Source organism: Erpetoichthys calabaricus, chromosome 17 (genome assembly GCF_900747795.2).
Source record: "Erpetoichthys calabaricus chromosome 17, fErpCal1.3, whole genome shotgun sequence".
NCBI classification, from domain to species: domain Eukaryota; kingdom Metazoa; phylum Chordata; class Cladistia; order Polypteriformes; family Polypteridae; genus Erpetoichthys; species Erpetoichthys calabaricus.
The window spans coordinates 92,924,105-92,948,636 of record NC_041410.2 but is presented as its reverse complement, the minus strand read 5'-3'; the positions used below and the strand labels follow the sequence as shown (position 1 = coordinate 92,948,636).

At 41.2% G+C, this 24,532-nt stretch overlaps 1 protein-coding gene and 1 long non-coding RNA gene across 5 annotated transcripts in view; one reads left to right on the top strand and one right to left on the bottom strand.

The window, feature by feature from the left end:
• Positions 1-626: 626 nt before the first annotated feature.
• On the top strand, positions 627-22,543 carry selenos (selenoprotein S). The gene is made up of 6 exons (XM_028822552.2): positions 627-858; positions 3,760-3,888; positions 9,053-9,159; positions 20,030-20,119; positions 20,226-20,295; positions 21,354-22,543. Exons 1-6 carry the CDS (start codon positions 777-779, stop codon positions 21,431-21,433), a joined length of 558 nt encoding a protein of 185 aa, XP_028678385.1. The 5' UTR covers positions 627-776; the 3' UTR covers positions 21,434-22,543.
• Positions 20,820-24,532, bottom strand: part of LOC114667298 (uncharacterized) — a 189,223-nt gene continuing 185,510 nt past the window's right edge. For all 4 annotated transcript variants that reach the window (XR_003718723.2, XR_003718722.2, XR_007933762.1 and 1 more), the window contains one exon: positions 20,820-23,928. This is a non-coding gene — a long non-coding RNA (uncharacterized LOC114667298). The remainder of the gene's footprint in view (positions 23,929-24,532) is intronic.

Below are 24,532 nucleotides of genomic sequence, written 5' to 3'. Positions count from 1 at the left end.
TCCTTCTGCTTACACAAGTAAAGACGATAGTCCGTTAAGTTTATTTCACGTACTTCGAGGCTCAGGGCTGCATACACAAGCCAAGCTGAAATTGCTAATTCATCAGAAAAGCTCGTCTTGGGGGATTCGGGAAGAAACACTACGCAAATTAGGGAGAACGTGTATATGCAGCTCGAATTCTGGGTCTGTCCGTTTTCCTAAACTGTTTATCCGAAGCACGAATCTATCCTAGCGAGCACCAGGGGCAAGGCAGGACCAAACCACCAGAAGAGATCCACAGACACAAAAAGCCAGGGGTCAGCCAATACACTTATCCTGCAACTCTGTATCAATGAAAGTCAAGTGTGCTTCCGCACCGCCATAAACTTCATTGTGTGTTTGTTAAAATATTGATGAACGTAATTGAAAGATACGTACAGTGTAAAAAAAAAAAAAATAAGCTCGATAAAAATATCAGGCCGTCAAAACTTGGTTGTTCCCGCATAAGTTTTTAAAAGCAGTCCAGTACGGAGTCCGCCTTACTGCGCAGCTGCAGCTGTGACTCAGCAAGGCATCAGTTGAGTAGGCGGGCCCTGCCATTACGTCACTTGCAGTGTCTAAGAAACCTGGGCGTGCCACGTCAGCGCGTGGTGCGATTGGTCCACGGGGTGTCTGACAACACTAGACGAAAGCGGATGCCGGCAGGCCTTATTGTAGAATTATATGCTGCGTGTCAGTTAGCTGGACAAGAACAACTTTTCGAGTATAAAGAGTTAGCTTAAAATACATAGATAAAAATGGAGGCTGAAGAGGAGACGACAGAAATCAAAAACAAGCCGAACCTCGAAAACCAAGGCTTGGGCTTTCTGCAGGATGCAGGTAAGTCGAGGAGATGAGGGCGGCTCAGGATGGTGCTGGCTTTGACGCTGGGGCAGTGTTTTGATGTTGTAGATCTAACTGGTGTAACGGGCACCATAATGCCACTTTGTTCGGTGTGGTTTATGGCCGAACTCGACAGACCCAAAGAATTTTACTTTTCCAGAACTTTAAGGTTTCGCTCCAAAGCTAGACCACCTGCGCTGATGGGACTCACTCGGATACATTCAGAAAACTCATCTAACGGATGGTAGTGGATGCTGTTTTCATAAGAAATCAGCAGTGCTGCCCATCGAAGATGAGTTGAAATCTTAAGTAATCAACGTAGACCTGGACGTTAACGTTTGCAGTGCATCATTTAATGCATATATCTCTGCTTATATGCCATTTGATACAAGAAATGTGACAAACGAGAGGAGACCATTCAGTCCATCAAGCCTGTTTGTTCAGCTAATAACTGTGCTGTCCCCATATTTCATCCAGACGCATCTCAAAGGCTGTCAAGGTTTCTGCTTCAACTCCGTGGCTCGGCAGCTTGTTCCAGATTCCCACAACTCTCTGAGGGGAGAAGTGCTTCCTGACTTCAGTCCAGAACGTACTTCCCTTTAATTTCCTGTGGTTAGATTCACCCTTAGGTGAAAGAATATTTCTAGATCCCCTTTAGCAATGCCTTTGAGGTTTTTAAATACCCGGATTAGGTTCCCGCACAGTCTGATGAATAAACGAGTTTAATTCTCCGAGTGGTTCAGAGTATATGCCTTGTCCTGATGTCCAGGGATGCTCCTGGTTGGTGTCCTCAGCCCAGTTTCAAGTGTTTCTGTGTCTTTTTTTGTACCGTGGTGACCAAAAGAGCACACATTACTCCATATGTGTACTATATAGAATAATTCTCCCTTGACTAATATTTTATGGGGTTCATAAAAGTAGTGTTAATGTTTGTGATGCACCATCTATTGGAATGATAAATGCAATGCATATTCAGTTATTTGCCATTTGGTATAGGATTCATAAAAGCAGAGTTAATGTTTGCGATGTGCCATTTGTTGGAATGAATTACAGGCAGTCCACTAAGTCTGACTTTAAGTCGAATTTGTAGTCAAGTAGATATTTATTTAGTGACAGTCAAAGTTTGTCTTGGTATGTTGCTTATATTTTATCTTTCTACGCATATGAAACACTTTTGAAACACTTCTAAATACACTAAACACAGATTTTAAATGAAATGTAATAGTGTGGATGTAGAATTAGAAAAATGGCTAGATGGATTAGTTAGCCCCTTGAGAAGAACCATATTTATTTTTTCAGAACAATTTTAACCAAAACAAGTAGTTCACAGTGCTTTACATGATGTTTAAGAGAAATATTAATAAATACCAAAAAAAAATTTGAATAAATCTTTACACACTGTCATACAGGAATACCCCCAGAACGAGAGGGGCCGCTAGCGCTAATCACGCCCTCAGTCCTTTCCTCCACAGTGGCAATAAGTTCTGGGGCGTCACTTTGTGATCAGAGCACCCTGCGGGACGGAGCTCCTAACTAGGTGATCGATTACCACAGATAGCCTTCACTTAGGACATAGAGGTAATCTGCTTTTTTGGTTTGATTTCGTCTGCACTACAGAGTGCCAGTTTATTTTGTCTTTACCCTAAAGAGCCTTGCAAATTCAACGGGGATGACTGGGTTGGTGCCCTAACGTTTATTTTGTGCAGCGTATCATTCCTCACACAACCACAACATATAGCACAGATGAACAAGTGAGATATAGACTTCTTAATTATGGGTCAAAATGCTACATTTGTGTTTTTAAGGCAATATTAATACGTATGTATAAAACAACCAATTTAATCCTTGGGTCAGATGGCCTGGGAGAACAAAAAATAAAAACTCCAGTCAGTGAGACAATGGAGAACATAAACTTGCAGAGACTCGAGGCCAAAAGACCACCCAGCTCTATTCTACAAAACATAAATGTGCTAAAGTAGTTCCTTACCTTGTGACGCACCTTCCTAGAAGATTCGATGCAGCGGGCCTCAGCGACTGTTGGAGTGTCCCTTAAAGCGGCTTCAGTAGCGGTTGGGTGTCCACTTGAATCCTTTAGGAATCGTTGGCTTTTTCACTTTCTCGTATACGAAGTGTAGGGATAGTATTGGAATCCTCCAAAGATTCACTGTTGAGATTTTGATTAATCTCGACGTTTTAGACCTCCCTGACTTTCTTGTATACGAAGTGTAGGGAAAGTATTGGAATCCTCCGAAAATTCCATTTCGAGATTTTGATGAGCCTCGACGTTTTAGTCCTCCTTGAGTCTGAAAATAACATTTTTTGGAATTGTGTGTGTAAACACAATAACTTGAGTACACTTTCACTTCGGTCAACCAAACTGTGCATACAAGTATTAGGTACAAAACTTAGATTTCAGTCAAGTTTTGGACTATTCCCGCTAACCGGAAGTGGTACTTTACCTTTTATTCATGGAGCTGCAGAGTCCGATTTATTCAACTTTACTGTTATAATAATTGTTCAGCATATTATGAATTTGATTTGATTTGTGGTTGATGGTTCTTGAATGTACATAACATAAAAATATAATCATTGTCTTGCGATTCACTCCTCAAATATCCATCCCCATATCTAAGTGTACGAGAAAGTCGAGGGGAGCCCCCTCCCGATTTTGGCATATGCAGCAGCTTAATAAAGCTGGAAGCTTTTAGTAATCAAAGAGTTTCATTTTCTCCCCTCACAGTTTAGCCTTTAAATGCTTTCCATGATTTGTACATGAAACTTAAAGGCCTGGATGATTGTTTGTTGTCCATTATTGCATTCCTTTTCAGGCCATTTATGCTGCAGGTGGTTAATTTGCTGTAATTTTGAGTAACCAAATCATTTCTTGATTATTTTCAGTGAGTAGCTTTGCATCGGATTATGGCTGGTACATCCTTTTTACTTGCATTGCTGTTTACTTCATCATTCAGCTGCTGCGAAGAAAAGGTGACCAAACGGACAGAAGACAGACTCCTCAGAACTTGCCAGGTCAGTTGTCGGGCTTCTCTTGGAGCAGCTTCATAACATGACACTCTCAAATTCAGTTGCCACAGTGGAAGTGAGTTCAAGGGTACACCTTGTAACACCAGCAGTTGTGATGATGCCGTGGTCAGTAGGAATGTATGGTAGCCATTACCCATAAGGCTCCACTGGTGCTGTCTGGAAACAGAAGGGTCTGGTGTGGCTCACTCTGCAGCTGCCTTAAATTATTCATTCATTCCATTTATACATAGACAATGGAGAACACCACCAATGTGGATGATGCGATGGCAGCCATTTTGAGTCCGTGTGCTCGCCACACATTGACCATTGGGTGTTGAAGAGATGAGCGACAGAGAAAGTTTGCCAATTGGAGATGGGGGGTGGGGTGATTAGGGGGCCAGGCCGTAGTGGGCAATTTAGCCACTTTTTTTTTTTTTTTGAGGAACAGCCAGGGATGTTTTATGACCCCAAAGAGAATTATTACCTCAGTTTTAACATCTCATCCGGGGTGCAGCACTGATTGTTTGTGTTAATTGTGTTGCTTTTTAAGGTTCAGGACCCTTAATTGTTTTTACCCCTTTAACCAACAGACAGACAATTTTGAGATAAACAGAAAACCAGCAGACGGCCAGCTAACTGAAGAAGAGAGGCACCAGTTTCACTCGCAATCGAGCTTCTTGATTACAAGTCAGTTGTAGCTCTTCATGAAACTGCTGTAGTTCTTTCATTTCGTTTCTTCTTACTGCCCTCATTCCACACACCAAACATTCCGAAGCTGCTGCTGTTCTTCAGTTTGCGTGGCCGTCCTCTACTGATTTAGCAGATTACTTTTGTATTAATTATAATTGACTTGCTTAATCTTTTTTTTTTTTAAACAATAAAGAGACACAAAGCAAGCAGCCAACAGATGACCAGCTAACTCAGGGGTCTCGAGCATTCCTGGAGGGGCCACCATTTTCACTCCAACCAATCTTGGATTTAGAAACCAGAAACCATCCCTGGAGAGGATGCCAGTCCATCGCAGGGCCCATTCATTCACACTTAGCCACACAAGTCCAATTCACCAAACACACTCTGCTGGGCTTATTCAGCGGTGACGTTTGCCATGCACCATCTGTTAGAATGTATTTTGTAATTTGTGGAGAAAAAAAATGCATTGTATTTTTCATTTCAACAGATGGTGCATTACAAACATTAGCACCACTATTGAGAATCCTGTAGCAAAACCTGTATAATTGAGGCAATAGACAAACTGACAGTATAAATTAACAATGAAAAATTTAAATCGGAAAATATAAAAGGTTGATAAAGGAGTACTAACCTCATTCAACTCCATCAACATTCTGTTAATCTTCCCTCATTAATGTTGCAAAATGAGAGCAGGACTAAATAATGGAAATAAATTCCATTAACTGCTGCCTTCCAAAACCCAAGTTTGAGACCCCCCTACCATTAGCTAATTTCCCTCAATATCAGGTCAAGTTTCTGGCAGTTCTTGGGAAATTCCTAGAGGCTCCATGACTAACTTGGAGATGCAGTATAACCTCACTAATGCATCCTATGTATTTCCCAAGTCTTGTCTCTGTAGGCAGCATTTGCGGGAGGCACCCTGGGAGCATCTGTCCACGTGCTCAGATCACCAGAACTAGCACCTCTTGGTCCTGATAAGCAGTGTGCTCTGTTCCAGGGTACTTCCTTCACTCTGTCATAGAGAATGAGCCCACACATTTGCACAAACAACTTATTTTGGCTGCACTGTGGAGAAGCTTGTGTGTCTCAGTGATCCTTCGAAGTGTGTTATCAGGTACCAGGTATCCGGTGTGATGCTAATATGAATACCCAAGGTAAGTAGGTCTCCAGGAAGGAGAGAGACAAAGACCAGTCCATAAATATGATCACCATGATGGACCTAAATGAATATTATTAAATCTTGGTTCTGAACAAACATCCAGAAAGATAGAGGACTCCACGTCTGGAGCCAGGTCTCGGTGTGGTGTTCCCCAGAAAAATGCCTGGTGGCCTAGTGACCAGTGTAACCCTAGTTGAGCTCTTCCTGAAGAAGCCATGTCCATTTGCCCCTCGCAAGCTGAAGGGTTTGCACCTGGTGTGGCAACAGGCATGAGTAGGATGGATGGTACATACTAGGCCTTGCTGCCCTGTCGTCAACACTTCTTCTCTTCGATATCTAAGCCTTTACTAGAATTACCTTTTTTTATAAGCATAAATTTTTTTTTCTTTTGTTACTATTATTACTTATTTTTATAAGCATAAAATTCTCGACAAACAAACTGAGGACATCTAGCCTGAGTAATTAACTAGGTAGCTATGTTTTTCTAGTCACTTGTGTGCCTGAAACAACAACATTTATTTCTAGAGCACATTTTCATACAAATGATGGAGCTCAAAGTGCTTTGTATAATGAAGAATGAGGAAAAAAGACAAAATAAATAAGAAAATAGAATTCGGGAACACTAATTAACTCTTTTAGGGCTAATTTTTTTTTGTTTCTTTTCTCCCAGGGCTGAATATTTTTCCAAAAACTAACATTTTTTAAAAAAGAACACAAAGCAATTGTTTAACATATCAAATCAACAAAAAATATTTCCTTTTGACAAATGTTACTGTCTTGCATGTTGTATGAGCCTGCATACTCTATGATTTCACATACATATCACATACATTTTACACAGCAAAGTCTGATCTCGCTCAAAGCAGCCAATTTCAGTCATTGCCACATTGCACTCCTTACAATACGTGTTGCTTTGGTGCCTATTTTTCAATTGTCTGTTGCTGCACTTTCTAACATATATTGTTAGTGTGTACTGTAGAGAGACAAGTCACCCATTTGCCATCGTGCCATGCCACTGCCACCAAGTTTTCTGCCTGCATGAAAACCGTATTGTCACCTCTTTTCATCTTCTGAAACTTTATGAACTTTATGTATGGCATTATAGCCTGGCTCACCCCATGGGATTTGCTTCTGTTTATTACAGAAGTGAATAAAACTTTGCAGCAGCACGTACCTAAGCCACCAGGGGACAAAACACGTTTGGACCAATGCTCCCTGAAGTTATATCACCAGTTCTGTCCCATCTCTATTTGTAATACCACAGCACGCTTCATCTCGTCTTTCGTTGTGGGTTTCCACTTTGAAAAACGAGAATGCGATGCAAACGCAGCCCGCGATTCAAAAAAAATCTCTGCCTACCTGTTTGTCTCGTCTGACAGTAGCTGAAAAGCAGCATCAGGAGAGAGCAGCCTGAAGTACAGCAGCTGGTGATCTGTCGTGTCCAACAGCAAGCCATGCCGTCTTGTAAACTCCGGTAGCCAGATCAGCTCTCAACGGATCAATGTCTGTGTATTTATCCCATGCGAACCTTGCCGTAGATGCATCGGCTGCGCGAAGGCACGCAACTGGCAGCAGATCCGCTGGCGCGGCATCGGCTGGTGTCTGATCAGCTGATGCCTGCTTCTAACTCTCTTGCTCGATCTCCTGATCACTGCCAATAAAGTCCGATTCTGAAAAATCAAGAGTCCGACTCCGCGGTAATGCGCAAAACATCGTCTGCCGAGTGTTTTCTTTTCTGCACTTGCTTCGCTGCCTTTTCACATGTCGGTGCCATCTTGCCTTTGTTTACATTTCGCAACTCACGCACACGAAAGGTTTAGTTGCCGAGTCAACGAGTCTAGCATTCCTCCAAGCACAGAGGGAATGCCTGTGACGTGACAGTGAGATTTGTCGCCATTAACAGCTGATTGTCGCCCCCTATCCCTGGATGTCGACTTTTGTCGACATTCGCCTTCAACCCCTCCTGTCGACAAAAGTCGACATCCGCCCTAAAAGAGTTAACATGGAGTAAAAGTAAGGTCCGATGGCCAGGGAGGACAAAAAAAACAAAAAAACTCTGGAGAAAAAAATAAAATCTGCAGGGGTTCCAAGGCCACGAGAGCACCCAGCCCCCTCTAGGCATTCTACCTAACATCAATGACTTCACAATCAGTCCTCATGGTATTCAGGGTTCACATGGAAGAATTTGATGATGACGGTCATGTGGACTCTTGTCAGGGAGAATCCATGACCTAGTCAAGTCAAGTTGGGGAGCAGGCACTGGTACAGCACGTTGCCACACCCACCACACAATGAAACAACTCGGGATCCCGGTTTGCAACCCCCCCAGGCAGACACATGGTCCAGTCCCACCCTCTGGAAATGACCCTCTGTCTGCCGCAGCCAGGTGTTACGTGGGTGACCCCTTGGCCTGGTCCAGCCACTCGGGTCCCCAACAATGAGGGTCTTACTAGCTGGATCATCCACATGGCTGTAGTGCCGTAACTGACGCTCCCTCATAATGTAGATCATGTGCCTCATTCTGGACTCCATGAGCAATTCAAAGTCAGACCAGCGGAACCCAAGGATTTTCCGGAGAGACACAGTACTGGATAGCGTCCATGTCTTGCAACCATATAGCAAAACAGGGAGCACCAGGCTCTAAAGACTTGGACCTTAGTCCTTTTGCATAGATATCGTGAGTGCCACACCCCTTCCCAGTGACCTCATGATCCCCCAATGCTCTCCCAATCCGTCTACTGACTTCATAGGAAGAGTCACCAGAGACATGAATGTCACCGGCGAGGTAAGTAAACCTCTCAGCAAGGTTGACACTCTCTGCATAGAGACACACTGCTGATGGCCGTACCCAGGAGGTCATTAAAGGTCTGGATGTTGGTTTTTATCAGGAAACTCACAAGCCCAGACACTCGGACCCCTTACTCAGTCTCTCGAGCGCCCTAATCAGAACCTCCATTGACTCCGCATCATCAGCAAAGTCAAGATCAGTGAATCTTTCTTCACCAACAGATGCCCCACAGCTGCTGGACCCCACGACCTTGCCCAACACCCAGACCATACAAGCATTGAACAGAGTAGGAGCAGAACACACCCCTGACAAACCCCCAAAATCAACTGGGAAAAACACAGAGCATACCATCTTAATTTGAGATATGGTATCTGGCTCTAAAGCAACAGTGAAGTGCTGAATATGTACAGGGTGAATTGTCAAGAGTGCTAATGAGCTCTTATCTCTGAAGGCTTAGTCTTCATTCTCTATCCATAGTCTTCTATGAATTGCACCTAATATTAAAAAACCTTTATTTTTTTTATTTTTTTAAGATAAGGACTTAGTTGTGAAACGACAAGCAGCTTTAGAAGCTGCCCGGAAAAGAATGCAGGAGGAACTTGATGCCAAAGCAGAACAATATAAAGAAAAACAGCAACAGGTAAGACAATCCACGAAAGGACTGGCAGTTACTGACGTCTTTATAGATTTTTGTGTTTGGTGCTTCCAAGCAGTTTCTGAAGCAGATTCCAGTTTTTATCATTCAGATAGTTCCTATATGTTTCATGTCTAACTTTGTATATGTTTGGATGATATTCAGGTTGACTTGTCAATTGTAGGCTATCGATTTATAGGGTCATTGTTGTCACATGTACAGGGACAATCTTGCTTGGATGTGCTAATCAACCTGCATCACATTGCTGCTGTCCAGTTCCATGGTTAGTGAGTGTAACTAATGACTTTACATTATTACTAAGCCTTAAAGAGAAATGATGGTAATGTGAAACCTCCTACTGTACTGTAGCTTCTTATTCCATACTTAACTGTATCTGCAGATTGAATTGCTAGATCCCAGCTGCATGAGAGAAGTAGAGGAACCTCTGCTCCTTCTCAACCAATTTTTAACACCTTAAACAAAACAAGCAGAGAGTATAGGAATTAATACAAAATTCATTTGCAGTTGTGCGAAAAGATAAGTGCAGTCCATGGAAATTGTTGATTTTTTTTTTTAACATATTTGAACAGGCGAATTTTAGATCTTTATGCAAACACTGTCTCCAGGTAAAGGTAATATACAGTAATTGAACAAAGTACACATGAAATTGACATGGTGTGTTTATTCTTATAATCTAAATTAAGAAAAATGCAGATTTTTTTCTTCATGTGAAAAAAGAGAGTACTCGCCTACATTTATCACCACTTCAAATCCCTAAATTTAGAATCGGGCGTTCCATATCTGGCGCCAATGATTGAACCTCCTTAGAGTGTACTTACTGCAGGTGGATGTGACGATGCGGGTTCGACTCCATGCTCCCATCTTCTGTACAGGAGCCCTTGAACCCAACACCGTCGGTAATGTTACCGATGAGCTCGCAGTGAGGCACAACAATCGAGCGAGTGAGTGCAAAGTGCTTTTATTTAAAACAATAATCAAAAACAATGTTCAAATTAAATAAATTGCAGTGCTCATCAAAAAGTCTTTATTAAATAAATAATCCATTAAAAGCAAGTGAAAAACAAATATGGAGGTTAAAATCCATTAGAAAAAAATCTTCAAAACAACGAGGTTAAAACCATGCAGAAAGCGGGCTTTTAAAACAAAACAAGCCCATTGTCTCCTTTCCTCTGGCGGCTCCCCTGCTTCTCCCATCTGGGCTTCTCAACAGGGGAGTCGCCCCACATGTAGCTGACCTTCTCTCTGCCTGCTTCAGCTGTTTGGATTGCCTCACCGACCCTTGGCTCCGGTAGGCTCCTCCAGACAGCGACTTGGGTTCCACGACGATAAGGCCGCCCACGCTGGGGAATACACACCCCAAGTCCCGACTCCCGCTGTCTTCCGCGGCCTTATGCGGAGAGTCATCTGCTTTCCGGTCACTCCCGCTCTTCGCTATACACTCAGCAGGAGCGACCACTACGACTGCTCCGCGGGTTTCGGCCCAACACCCAGGCTCACTGTTCAGCTGCACACGAGCCTGCACTCGCTCGCTCTTCCGCCCCGGCTTTCTCTCTCTCTCTTTACTGCTTCCTGCTTTCTCCTGCAACCTCCGTTTGTTTCTTTTCTTTCCTTACTTCTTCTTTTCTTCCCCCTTTAGCCTACTCGCGCTTCTATTTATTAAGAGGACGTGGCAGTTGTGGCAAATCAGCAGCCCCGAGAAGAATCACGGATGTGGACGGTTTCTCACCTGTGCACTTAGGTGAGAAACTCCCACATCACGAATCATCCCGGGAGCTGCTTCAGCCACACAACCACCACGCCCCCTCGCTAAGCCGCGAGTGCGGTGATTATTTATTTTAAAACTGGCTGTGTTAACGGGAGCTGTGGACTCGCTGTACCACAGTGGGCTTGTTTTATTTAAACTGGAGATATTGATTTGTTATTGATATGTGTGTGAAGTCACCAGGCCAAGATCAAAAGAGGCCTCTAACTAAGGCCCTCAGAAAGAAGGCTGTGGATGTCTAAGGGTCTGGCAAGGGACTTAAAACAGTCAGTAAATTATTTGAAATTCCATTCCACTGTAAGGAAAATCACATACAGTACAAGTGGTGTAGATTTGAATGTCTGCTAATTTGGGCTGAATTTGCTGGGCCGGCCAGTCCTGGACAAGAGTTGACTGTTTTGTTTCCAAGGATTCCTAAAGTTTGGCACAAGATATGCAGGTGTCGGAGTGCATATATCTACAGTCAGAAAGAGATTGCACAAATGTGACCAGCATGTGACTTGTGCCAGGGAAAAGGTTTTCTTGTCCAAAAAGAACATTAGAGCAAGACTACAGTTCACCATTGAACATCTAGGAAAAGACCAGGCCTTCTGGAACAACTAGGGGGCTCCGCCCCCTGCTCGCTTCGCTCGCCAACCCCTGGTGTTGGGAATGAGAAAGAGCGTGATGTATGAATGAGATATAGAATAGTGTGAAGGTGTAGATGATGCAAAGAGAAAGCAAACAATAAAGTGTGTGGCACAGTGTAAAGGTTTGTTGGAAAATTTCTTTGTATACGCCGTTTAAGTGTAAAAGGTAATTCCAGGTCAGAACTTGAAAGGTCAATGAAGATGGTTATTGTCGTGATCAGAGTCAAGTTTGTCAGAGCTTAGAAAGAGTTGTGTCTCTCCAGGAAGTAATGCAATGATTTGGGTATTTATGTTTTCCACATTAATATTTTTTGGACATAATATAGTGGGTTGTGTTAAAAGGGGCATTTGGTCTAATGAGATTGCTGTTCCAAATCTGTCTGTAACTAAGTCGGCGCAGATAAAGGCTTGAGGAATTGTAATAATATCTGGGTGAAGTCTATCTGTATTGGTGAATGTACCATCTCTCAGTTGTAATAATCAATTGTTATGATCTGGATGTGGACATCGTATGTTTTGTACTAACTGCATCTTTTGAAAGCAATGCCAAATGTCTGCGTATTTTAAGGTGCACTGAACAATAGCTGAGCGCATGGCATGTGGAACAATAGCTAAGCACTGTCTAAAATCTCCTCGTAATAAAAGTACCTTTCCTGCAAAGGGAAGATTATTATTCATCAACATTTGTAGAAGTTTATGAATGGTGTTGAGTAAGTGAGTGGATGCCATTGCACATTCATCAATAATTAACAGTTTTGCAAGACGGATGTCATGTGCAGTGCCACTGTTAATGTTCATAGTGGATATCGATTTGTAGGATCTAATGCAGTTCATAAAGATTTCACTTTCAGGTACATCATTAGTTAGAAGCTTCTGTAGATATTCAGGATATGAATGTAAAGGAGGCAGTCTAATTTGACCGTTTTGATAACAACGTGTAAATTCATTACTTGTATTGCCAGTTGTTTCTTCAGGGAAGTTAAGTGAATGACAATGATTGCAAATGACATTCATTAATCCCAATGAATTTTCGTCAATAGTGGACTCATTATTGAATGCGTTGTCAGCTAAGTGGCGCAATCGTTTAGCAGGTGTCCGCGGACGGTTCCTTTAGAAATGGGGCTTTGGGTGTCACTTCTTATTGATGTTAGTGTGTTTGTGGGTCTGAATCGTCGTTGTTGTGAACGTTTCGTGTGCCATGTCCGTAGTCTGTCCCGTTTCGTCTCTAATGGGCTTGGTGTGGCGGTCATGGCTTCTTTTTTTTGGTGTGGTAGGAGCTTGTTGAATCTTCCTCTTTGTGTGCGTCCCGTTTCATGTGCAATGGGATTCGTGCGGCGCTGTGTGCTTTGCCGGCGTCTGGGGGGGGGAGCATTGGGGGGGGATTGGTGGGGCGCGAGCGTCTTCTTTCTTTTTGTGTGCCAGGGGCTTGTTGAATCCTCCTCTTTGTGTGTGTCCCGTCCGTTGCTTTGGGGGGAGGGGGTTACGGGTTCTTTTTGTGTGCCAGGGGCTTGTTGAATCGTCCTCTTTGTGTGTGTCCCGTCCGTTGCTTGTGGGGGGGGGGGGGGGGGTGCTTGGAGGTGGGTGTGGGATTTGTGGGGCACGAGCAGCTTCTTTTTTTTTGTGTTCTAGTTTCGTGTGCAATGGCTTTCGTGCGGCGCCTGCGCAGTACGTCTTTTTGCGGCTACGGCCCATGGCCGGATGTCCCTGCGTCCATCCGGTTTAGCATTCTCGGTTAGTAATGTGGATGTGTTCAGGACAGATGAAAGACTTACAGATGGATGGAATCATTAATTGTGCAAATTTAAGCCAAAGTCTTCATATTTTAGTTACATAAAGAGAGAGAGGCTGGGAGCATGCACCAATAGCATGTTGTTGCACTCACTACACGACGAACCACCTGGATTGGGATCAGAGTGCAGCGGGTTACGCCTCAGCACCACACTGGAACAGGGCAAGTTTTTTTTACGGTGGCTAGAGTGCCAATCCTGCCACCAACCCCCCAAGTTTTCCTCGTAAGTTGAAGGATCTGCTTGCCGGGTTGGATGCAGGTTCACTCATTCCCAGGACAAAAGAATTGCAGGTTAAGTTCCTTGCTCAAGTGAGCAGAGTCACTTCTGGCATTTCCAGGATTTGAACCAGTAAACTTCTGATTGTCGGCGCAGATCCCTAGTCTCAGAGCCGCCACTCCGTCCTTGTTACATAAAAATTACAAATTTTTTTTTAAATAGATTTGCCTTAAAAATCTTACATTTTCAACTGATTTAAACTGTTGATACTGTTAGCTCATGATTTCAGTTTTTACAGCAGCTGAAAAGTTCCTTAGTTTGTTAATGGTCTCTGTCTATTCCGAAAACCATTAACATAGTGTCTGCTACAGAAATTACTTGGGTCATTTACAAAAAGTAGTTCAACGGGTATTCAGGGCCTCTTGGGTGGCTTATAGTCGGTGTTTGTCTCTTTTCGCAGCACTATGAAGAGCAGTTGTAGTTTGCCTTCCATTCGCCTACCTGATATTTTCTTTGAGACAAATTTCCCCTTTTGTTTCAATTGAACATTTTTCTTATTTAAATGTTCTTTTCATACAGGACTTATCCACTGTCTGTTTGGTCCATTTTAGATCTCCTTGTGAAAGGGCTAATAATAAAACTTGTATAAATGTGGAAATGGCTGCTGCTGACTCATTGATGACAACATCACAGCTGCCAGTTCCAAAGTGACTCGGATGCTTTGGTACATCAGCGTCTAATTTCCACCTTTTGCCGTTTATCTGCCTTAGCCACAGTTGAGAGATTGGAATAAGTTGGATCATATTGTGATAGTAGCTGCCAAGACCCGATGGTGACTTTGAGAGATGAGCTCCATTGATGCTACCATAGCACTGATTAATACAGGCTTTGTTGTGGGTATTACACTTGGCGTAAAGCCTGGCAGATGGTTGTCCAGAGTGCAGAGATTAAAGTCTTCCATGATTAACTTGGCTGATTCCTGAGTGTCTAACTCTGCTTGTGCAATTAGTTCTTGAATAAAAGTAGTGGTAGCCTGAGTGTCAGCAGCTGGAGTAATGTAATCAAGATAAGAAGTCTGATGTGGTGGATATTTCATGCTAAATTGTTATTTTCTTAGATTAACTGACCGTTCATTATCATTTGTCCATAGTTTGCATTATCTCTTGTTAATCAAAAAAATACGCATTCCTCTACCTTTTACTTTTCAGTCCATCCTCTAAAATCGATGAGGGTCAGTCAGCTTTGGCCAGAAATCGGACAGGTGACACCTTGGACCACACTCTTATTGATTTTTAACACTGGACATTTCAAATAATGGGGGAATCCATTATTATTCTGTACCTCATTAAAAGAAAACTTGAATGTTTTAATGCTGTGTACATGTTCTCCACCTGTTTTACATATGAAATGAAAATTGTTAAGACAAGTACAGTGCAGTTGTAGGGATAGCACTGTTGTGAGGTAACTGAGAAGAATGGCTGAGGATGGGGCTGAAGGCAGTTGTCACTTTACATGTCATCTTTAATATTGAAGAATGCTGCCTTCAAAGCTTCATCGGCTACGACACACTGGGGCTGTCAAATCAGAAAATACTTCAGATTTAGATGTTCTTATTAATAAAAGTAAGTATTCAAATATATTTGAACGTACAGGTAGAATTCTGTTACAATGAATATCTTTACAATGAAATTTTCATTACAACGAAGTATTTTTAGTGTCCCGACAGTCTCCCCATATGACACGAGTCTATAGAAATCTCGTTACTACAAAATAAATTCAGCAGATACTTTCATTACACGAAGTGCCCAAAAGACCTTGAAATGGTGGAATGAATCATCCGCAGAGCAGTCAGTTCTGTGGTCGCAGCTCAGTTGTACACAACGATCCCCCAAACAGAAACACTGTGCGTTTTTTTTTTTCTTTCTTCGAACTTTCCTCATACTGTTTTTTTTTTTTACTGGTTTTGTTTTCGGTGATTTTCAGTGATACCTTTTGCTTATTGCTCATCAACATTTGAAAAACATCCATTGGAATTTAACTCATTGTCACCCTCCTATAGAAATGGCAGACACGAAAAACGATAACAGTTCATATTAGAAAAAAAAAAAAAAAACTTTACATTTTTTCAGCTCTCGATTGCGGCAAAAAGAAAAAAGACGTTGCCAGTGAATTCAGAATTTTGCCATCGACATGGTCAATTTTCTTGAAAGACCGAGCAAAAAAAAAAAGAAAAATCTCGGGTTGCAAACGTATGCGAATTGCTGCATTTGAAGACGTCAAAAAAGACATTTTTATGTGCTTCAGTGATGCACGTTCAAGAAACAGTCCTATTAATGCAATGCTCAGTTAAGAAAATCAGAGGTTTGTAAACTCTCTTGGGACCTCCTCCAAGTGGACAATACGCCAAAGAGCGTCCCGAAGTGAGATCACCGCGTCTGTGGAAGACTGTTTATCCGATGCTGGGGCAACAGCAGGCTTACAGCTCGGCTGTAGCTCTTCACCGAAGCAAACAGAAAAGATCTCAATGGGTGATGCATGGAACAGGATTACTTGGCCACTAACCTGGCCACGACCCTGTCTGACTGCTGTGTCTGTTTATAGGAGAGTGGCAGATCCCGTTACTCCTGTTTCAAGCTGAATAAAAGTGGTTTTGCTAAAGTACTGAGACTCCGCCTCATGTTTTGGGGTGCAAGACAGGGACTTATAGCGTGACCCTGATCTTTTAGGATTTGCTTCTGTGTCACTTCACTGCACCGCTGTAAGCCTGCTGTTGCCCTGCCCCGGCAACGGACAAACAATCTTCCACATATGCGGCAATCGCACTTCAGCGTGACGTTCCTGTTGGATGAGGGGTGGGCTTCCCAAAAGAGTTCAAAAACCTCACAATATGAAGAAGAAAAGGATGATTCGGCATCTGATTGATAACTGTGCTGCCCACAACATGCTTCAGCATTTAGATAATGTTCGCGTTGAATTCCTCCCACCCAACTGCACAGCAGTGCTTCAGCTATTGGATTAGGGCATCATTCGCACCCTGAAAGTGTATTATCACAAGGAAATGCTGAGAAAAAATCTCGTCAGCATAACTTGTAGACAGGAGGAGATTAAAATTAACGCGAATGAAGCTATTGAAATGATTACAGATGCCTGGACGCAAGTTAAAGAAAGCAGTATAGTAACAAATACAGAATCTCATTACAATTAAATTTTCATGACAACAAAATATTTTTTAGGTCCCTGGCAGTTCGTTGTAACAGAATTTTACCTGAAGATTAAAAAGTCCGGGTGGTACATATACATTCCCATATTTACAATAGTAAGAATGCCATTAAGATGCCGTCATTATTTACTTATTTCTTTTTTAGTTCATGAAGTGATGGCATTGATGTGCAAATCACATTGAACATAATTTATGCTCAGTTTGCAGAAAACAATGCACACTAGGGCTGTGATCCACAGCTTTCATTCATATACACAGTATATGTAATTATATAATGTTTTGTCTGTTAGGCTTGTTCAGCACTTGTAAATAGCTTAAAGCTTATAACTCACACACAGTGGATTACAGGACTTTCGAAAACAACACATTTCAATCGAATACAAAAAGCAGCACTTAGCAGACACACTTCACACTACTACCTTTTCCTACATGTAATGCAGTGTTTCTCAACCTTTATGTATTTGCCGACCCGAGTTTTCATAACAGTTTTAATCGCGCCCCCCTAACGTTTTTTTGAAACTCTAATAAAATTTATTCCTATATTTTTTGCTGCCAGTACACTGCTACAAGTTTAAAATTTCCCTACGATTAGCGAAATTACGCCACATATGGCAACATTCGCGCCCCCTTTTTTGTTACTAGGGGGGCGTGCCCCACAGTTTGAGAACCGCAGCTGTAATGCATCTGAGAGGCCTAAACGAGATGCCATAATGAATAAATATTGTCATTAACCAGTTTTACTTTACTGCCTTCATGTGCTACGGGAGTTTTCAGAATTGCCATCTCACCCTCCCACTGCATTGTATTCACGTGAATTTGTACTTGGATTTTTCGAAGGAACGCAAAGTCACTGTTGATTTGCTGTTTGGTTTGCACAAAAAAAAACATTTAAAGGTGATCTTAATTTTTACGTAAATATGTAGAGCAAAGTAAACACATTGACTGCTGAAGCATTTATTACAAGGATGCCGCAATAAAGGACTTCACTCTATGAAAACCTGTTAAAAATTTAAAGAAGTGTGTTTGGAAACAGTGGTTTTAATTGTCAACAGTAACTCTACCAGAAATGTAAAGAAATTGTTAATTTGCTTTATTTTTCACAAGTGACATGACTAAAAGTCTGAGACTCATAGAAGCATAGAACCGTGCAGAGAGCAGGCTTGGGAGCTACATACAGTGGGTACGGAAAGTATTCAGACCCCCTTCAATTTTTCACTCTTTGTTATATTGCAGCCATTTGCTAAAATCATTTAAATTAATTTTTTTTCTCATTAATGTACACACAGCACCCCATATTGACAGACAAAAAAAAGAATTTTTGAAATCGTTGCAGATTTATTAAAAAAAAAAAATGAAATATCACATGGTCCTAAGTATTCAGACCCTTTGCTGTGACACTCATATATTTAACTCGGGTGCTTTCATTTCTTCTGATCATCCTTGAGATCACCTTCATTTGAGTCCAGCTGTGTTTGATTATACTGATTGGACTTGATTAGGAAAGCCACACACCTGTCTATATAAGTTCTTACAGCTCACAATGCATGTCAGAGCAAATGAGAATCATGAGGTCAAAGGAACTGCCTGAAGAGCCCAGAGACAGAATTGTGGCAAGGCACAGATCTGGCCAAGGTTACAAAAAAATTTCTGCTGCACTTAAGGTTCCCAAGAGCACAGTGGCCTCCATAGTCCTTAAATGGAAGATGTTTGGGATGACCAGAACCCTTCCTAGAGTTGGCCGTCCGGCCAAGCTGAGCTACCGGGGGAGAAGAGCCTTGGTGAGAGAGGTAAAGAAGAACCCAAAGATCACTTTGGCTGAGCTCCAGAGATGCAGTCAGAAGATGGGAGAAAGTTGTAGAAAGTCAACCATCACTGCAGCCCTCCACCAGTCAGGGCTTTATGGCAGAGTGGCCTGTCGGAAGCCTCTCCTCAGTGCAAGACACATGACAGCTCCGCATGGAGTTTGCTAGTTTGAGAAATAAGATTCTCTGGTCTGATGAGACCAAGATAGAACTTTTTGGCCTTAATTCTAAGCGGTATGTGTGGAGACAACCAGGCACTGCTCATCCCTTGTCCAATACAGTCCCCACAGTGAAGCATGGCGGTGGCAGCATCATGCTGTGAGGGTGTTTTTCAGCTGCAGGGACAGGACGACTGGTTGCAATCGAGGGAAAGATGAATGCGGCCAAGTACAGGGATATCCTGGACAAAAACCTTCTCCAGAGTGCTAAGGACCTCAGACTGGGCCGAAGGTTTACCTTCCAACAAGACAATGACCCTAAGCACACAGCTAAAATAACGAAGGAGTGGCTTCACAACAACTCTGTGACTGTTCTTGAATGGCCCAGCCAGAGCCCTGACTTAAACCCAATTGAGCATCTCTGGAGAGACCTAAAAATGGCTGTCCACCAATGTTTACAATCCAACCTGACAGAACTGGAGAGGATCTGCAAGGAGGAATGGCAGAGGATCCCCAAATCCAGGTCTGAAAAACTTGTTGCATCTTTCTTAAGAAGACTCATGGCTGTATTAGCTCAAAAGGGTGCTTCTACTAAATACTGAGCAAAGGGTCTGAATACTTAGGACCATGTGATATTTCAGTTTTTCTTTTTTAATAAATCTGCAACAATTTCAAAAATTCTTTTTTTTGTCTGCCAATATGTTTTTCTGTGTGTACATTAATGAGGGAAAAAATTAATTTAAATGATTTTAGCAAATGGCTGCAATATAACAAAAAGTGAAAAATTGAAGGGGGTCTGAATACTTTCCGTACCCACTGTATATACTGTATGTGTTTCTTTGCATTGCACACAACACATTTGGTAGCTGCTGACTGTTGGCAGTTAGTGGGTGGCAGAATGTCCGTGTACTGCTGTCCAGATGGTTGTAAAAAGTCGAGGAGCGCCTTGTGATGAAGAAATGCCTTTAGGGTAGCTACCCACGTCAGTACTGAAGTTCCACATCATGCAATTGATTGTCACTCTCTTGATTACTATCGTTATCATCAAAATATTAATCTTACAATAAGTCTGTTGTTTCAAAACATCTGTAGCTTTATACCTTTTTGGCAATGACATAACTACAGACTGTCTATTTGTAATACTTTTCTGCAGGCTGTTGTTTTAAAAAAAAAATTCTCTGGTCATCCACTAGGTGGCAGCACTGTTTCAAGTAACGGAGACGCAGAAGTTAAATCAAAACCATCAATGCAAAAACGTTTTTTTCTTTCTTTTCACAGATCGCAGAAGAAAAGAGACAACAAAAGATTGAGATGTGGGACAACATGCAGCAGGGAAAGAGCAACAAGGCAGCCACAAAAGTGAATAATGTAAGACTTAAAAAAATATTGTTACTATTCTCATTAATATTAGTTATTGATATCCATATTTATGTATGTATTTATTTGCTTTTTCTGTCCTTCTTTCATTTAACAGCAAAGCAATAGTGACTCTGCTTCAAGTCCAGTTTCAAAACCAAAGTCTGAAAAGAAGCCATTAAGGGGTGGTATGTTGAGTATTTATTTTACACAGAGAACTAAATCAGTAATCATTGAAGAACTAATATCCTGTTTCGCAGTTATTACGGTATGAGAATATTCAGAGAAGTGTAGTTTTCCTATTTTGAAGCAGCACAGTTTATACAGACATGAAAAAGGAAAATTTATTGCATCACTGAAAAGGACAGATTGGGCCTAAATAAAATTGAGTAGGGTCTTGGTTTCTTCTTTTAACAAGCTTTTTGATGGTGCTTGGTTTAAAACAAATCTTGCTCACATGAAGGAAATAATTGGACCAGTAATGATGACACACCTGAAAGTGCCGGGCTTTAGCAGACTTCAGAAATGTAGTTGGCCATCACTGCCATCTTTTTCTCCACCAGAACTTTGCCATAATGCTTAACATAAGTTGCATTGAAACTTGGTAAAACTTAAAGTAACACAATAAACAAATGGTGGCTCCAGACACCTAATGTGTATTCAACTTGATGAAAGTGTAGCTTTTTATAACATATTCTTCTTAATTGAAACATTAAGGTTTAAGGTTTCTTTATTTATTTAAAAAGTTTAATTTTTTTAATTTATTATCACTGTATATCACTGTATACCCCACAATTTTCTATCCCACTGATCCAGCTGAGGGTCACATGGCGCCAAACCCAAGAGGCATAGCACAAGAAGTTCCACACTCCAACTATCAACTTTGAATTTCATCAAAAGATTTAAAGGAAGCGTTCACGCAAAATGGGGGAAAAACATAAAACATACAAAAACTGTTTTTTCATCTATACTTCACTCTTCTATATCTTTGTTACATTTCTTTATTACTATGTTACATCATGACTACATAGTATCAGAAATCTGTATGCCCTTTTGTCTTGCATTTCAAAAACAAAAGCAATCTGAACGTATTTTATGATAAAACAGAATTCTAGCAAGGTGGCAGGCAGGCCTCCACTTACTAAGTAAATACGTATATGAATTAAACAAACATTAACACTAACACAATGAGACACTGTTCATTCCACTGGAGTTTAAGGTTAGTTTTATGTATTTCTCTTTTTAGGGTATAACCCGTTGACTGGAGATAGCGGAGGGACCTGTTCCTGGAGACCTGGCCGTAGAGGTCCATCTGCTGGGGGATGAGGTTAAGTCATGTCAGTGTTGTCCCTTTTGGAGTGAACACTGGCCTCGGTTCAAAGAGTGCACATGGTCTATCAGAATACAACTGGTTAACTTCAGTTCTGACAATGAACAAATTGGTGATTGTTAAAAGACATATTGTATAACACAAATTATAAAGTCCTGACATTTATAGGTGTTGATTTCAATAATAACAACCAGTTTTACTTCTGCTTTAATTTTAAATACATGACCTGAAATGCTATATTTTTGTAATACAGATTTGTGTGTAAAATACTGTACCTTCATTCTTATGATAGAAGTATAGTAGTATTTAATACTGTAACAAAAGCTCATAGCGTCCACAGTACTTGTTGGCTGAGACTACCAGATTGAATGATGTCGTTCTTGTAAATGGCCCCTAAGCCACTGAGAAGGGCTGATGTGATTCTTAAGACTTGTGCACTCTTTATTTTTTATTTATTGCTATTGCTGTTAAACCATCACATGACTGCACATAGCGAGCTGTGTCAGGCTGATTTTAAACGCCTCTGTTTTTTGGAGGTTCACTATTCTTTCATTTCTTGGCAGCATCATTTTCTGGATTTAACTTTCTGTCTGGGTAGTAAATACTATTAAGCTCCTTGTATATTTTTTTTCATTCAGTTAAATTAGTACAGACTGTTATTAAAAATTCACAATTAATATGCACTGTAAATAAATAGGTAAAAAATGCAGAATTATCAAAAATTACCAAAATTAATTAATTACCAAAAATTTCAAGGTTTGCCCATAAAATCTATAGCTACTATATGGTCACCAGTTTGTACTAACCGTGCTGATGCTAAAGCAGAGTTGACAAATGTTTGCACAAATCAGCCTGACAGTTTGAAATGTATAAATAATTGAAGTGCTTGCACATTTAAGCTGTAGAAAGCTGTGTTATGACAGAAATGTGCAGAATATACATTTACCTTTGATTTTTCTTTTGTTGTCTATTTTTTATTTTTCTGTCAAACACAAGTTATTTTTCTTAAAGGACATCTAATGCTCCTACAGATTTTTTGTTTTCTGTTGTATAAGCACACTGTGAGTAAACACATTTATTAATAAATCTGTTTGTATTTAAGTAAATCTTGGTCTGTGTCATCTGATTTATTTTTGAACCAATTATCTTGCTGAGAATTATGGAAAGTTGCAAATGGTGCAAGACATAGGACATCCCTGGATGAGACATCAGGCCATCTGGTTACGACTTTAAATAAAATCTAAAGAATAAATTAATATGTTTTATTGAGCATGCATTACGAAGTGGTTTTGGAATATTATGATAATGGTGACAGACGTTCATTCACTAAGACAGTTCAGTTTGGCTAACTCAGAGGTTCATAACATTCACAAATATATCCAGCGATCTCCTCAATCCACTCATTAGAGTTCAGGGTCATGGGGCGCTACATAAATAAGCCATTTTGTCTTTGAGCATTTTAAAGTATTACTCCACTCAAAAGTGGTGTTTTTTAAATTACATAATTTGTAGTAATGGCCAAGAAGAATTTTTAATCATTTCATGTAGAACAAGAGAACAAAGTTTGATATAATAGAACCCAATGTTGACCAATTCTGTACAACCGCAAACAATATGAAAAATGTCCATGGAAAAAGAAAAGAAAAATCTCACATCACTCGTGTTTCATAACCCACATGTCCATCATCTAGTCATGTGCTCAAAACATACAAAACGCAAGCGTTTTTACTAAAATATTGTTAGTTGTTTCCTTAATTACAGCTCAAATCAAAAACTGGAAACTAAAAGCATTATGAGAAATAATTTTCCAAAATGCTCTTAGTTTCCTATTTTTGATTTTTGCTGTTTATTCAAGGACTATTTAATAATATTTATGCAAAAGAGGGATCTGCTTTGAGCATACAGCTGGATAATAGATCTGTAGATTATGCAACATGAGTAACAAAGCTTTTTTTTTTCCCATGTACTTTTTTTGCATCATTTTGTCCAGTGTTGGTCACCATTGAGTCCCATTCTATCAGAAACATGATGTCCTTCCTCCAAGAAAATATGAGATTAAAAATTGTTTTGTGGCCATCACTACACACCACATGGGATAAATAATGTAAAAAAAAAAAATAGTTTTGAGTGGAATATTCATTTCTGGCACCACAAACTTGGCTGCTTCTTCTTCCGGATGCTCCCGTTAGGGGTCGCCACAGCGGATCATCTTCTTCCATAACAAACTTGACTGTATACGTATATAAAAATACCCAATGCAACCACATGGGGTCACTCTTCCACCCAGATTTCAATAACAGCACCACCTCAAAGTTCAATTCAAGAAAACACCTGCATTTGTCGCAAGTCCGCTTCTCTCTTCCTCACTGGGAGAAGCGTCTTTTATTCTGCTCCTTGGCTACCTGACTGGAAGAGGCTGTCCACTCCTTCTGGTTGACCTGGGGAATGTTCCAGGCAATTCCTCTCCCTTATAATACTGTAGGAGCACCCCCTGAAAAGACAGAATAACACACTCCAAGCATTTAGAGCTCCATCAACGTTTCCCTTTAGGATTGTCATTGTGCCCCTGGGAAGGCCAGATGAATTTGAATTGTGGCACCCGCAGGCTGCAGGTTTTTTCCATTGGTATAAAAGCAGTTACAACAATAGAAACATTTTGACAAGAACAGGCAATCCTGCCCACCTGATTTCCCCAAAATAATATTAAGTAACAGCGGAACGGTGGCGCAGTGGTAGCGCTGCTGCCTCACAGTTAGGAGACCTGGGTTCGCTTCCCGGGTCCTCCCTGCGTGGAGTTTGCATGTTCTCCCCATGTCTGCGTGGGTATCCTCCGGGCACTCCGGTTTCCTCCCACAGTCCAAAGACATGCAGCTTAGGTGAACTGGCAATTCTAAATTGGCGCTTGGTGTGTGGGTGTGTTTGTGTGTGTCCTGTGGTGGGTTGGCACCCTGCCCAGGATTGGTTCCTGCCTTGTGCCCTGTGTTGGCTGGGATTGGCTCCGGCAGACCCCCGTGACCCTGTATTCGGATTCAGCAGGTTGGAAAATGGATGGATGGATAATATTAAGTAACATCCAGTAGATCCCTAAAGTCCAG

Coding starts and splice junctions, on each gene's coding strand:
- selenos (XM_028822552.2), top strand. CDS start 777: ATGGAGGCTGAAGAGGAGACGACAGAAATCAAAAACAAGCCGAACCTC. Junction 20,120..20,225: donor CAGCCACAAAAGTGAATAAT/GTAAGACTTAAA, acceptor TTCATTTAACAG/CAAAGCAATAGTGACTCTGC. Junction 20,296..21,353: donor AAAGAAGCCATTAAGGGGTG/GTATGTTGAGTA, acceptor TTCTCTTTTTAG/GGTATAACCCGTTGACTGGA.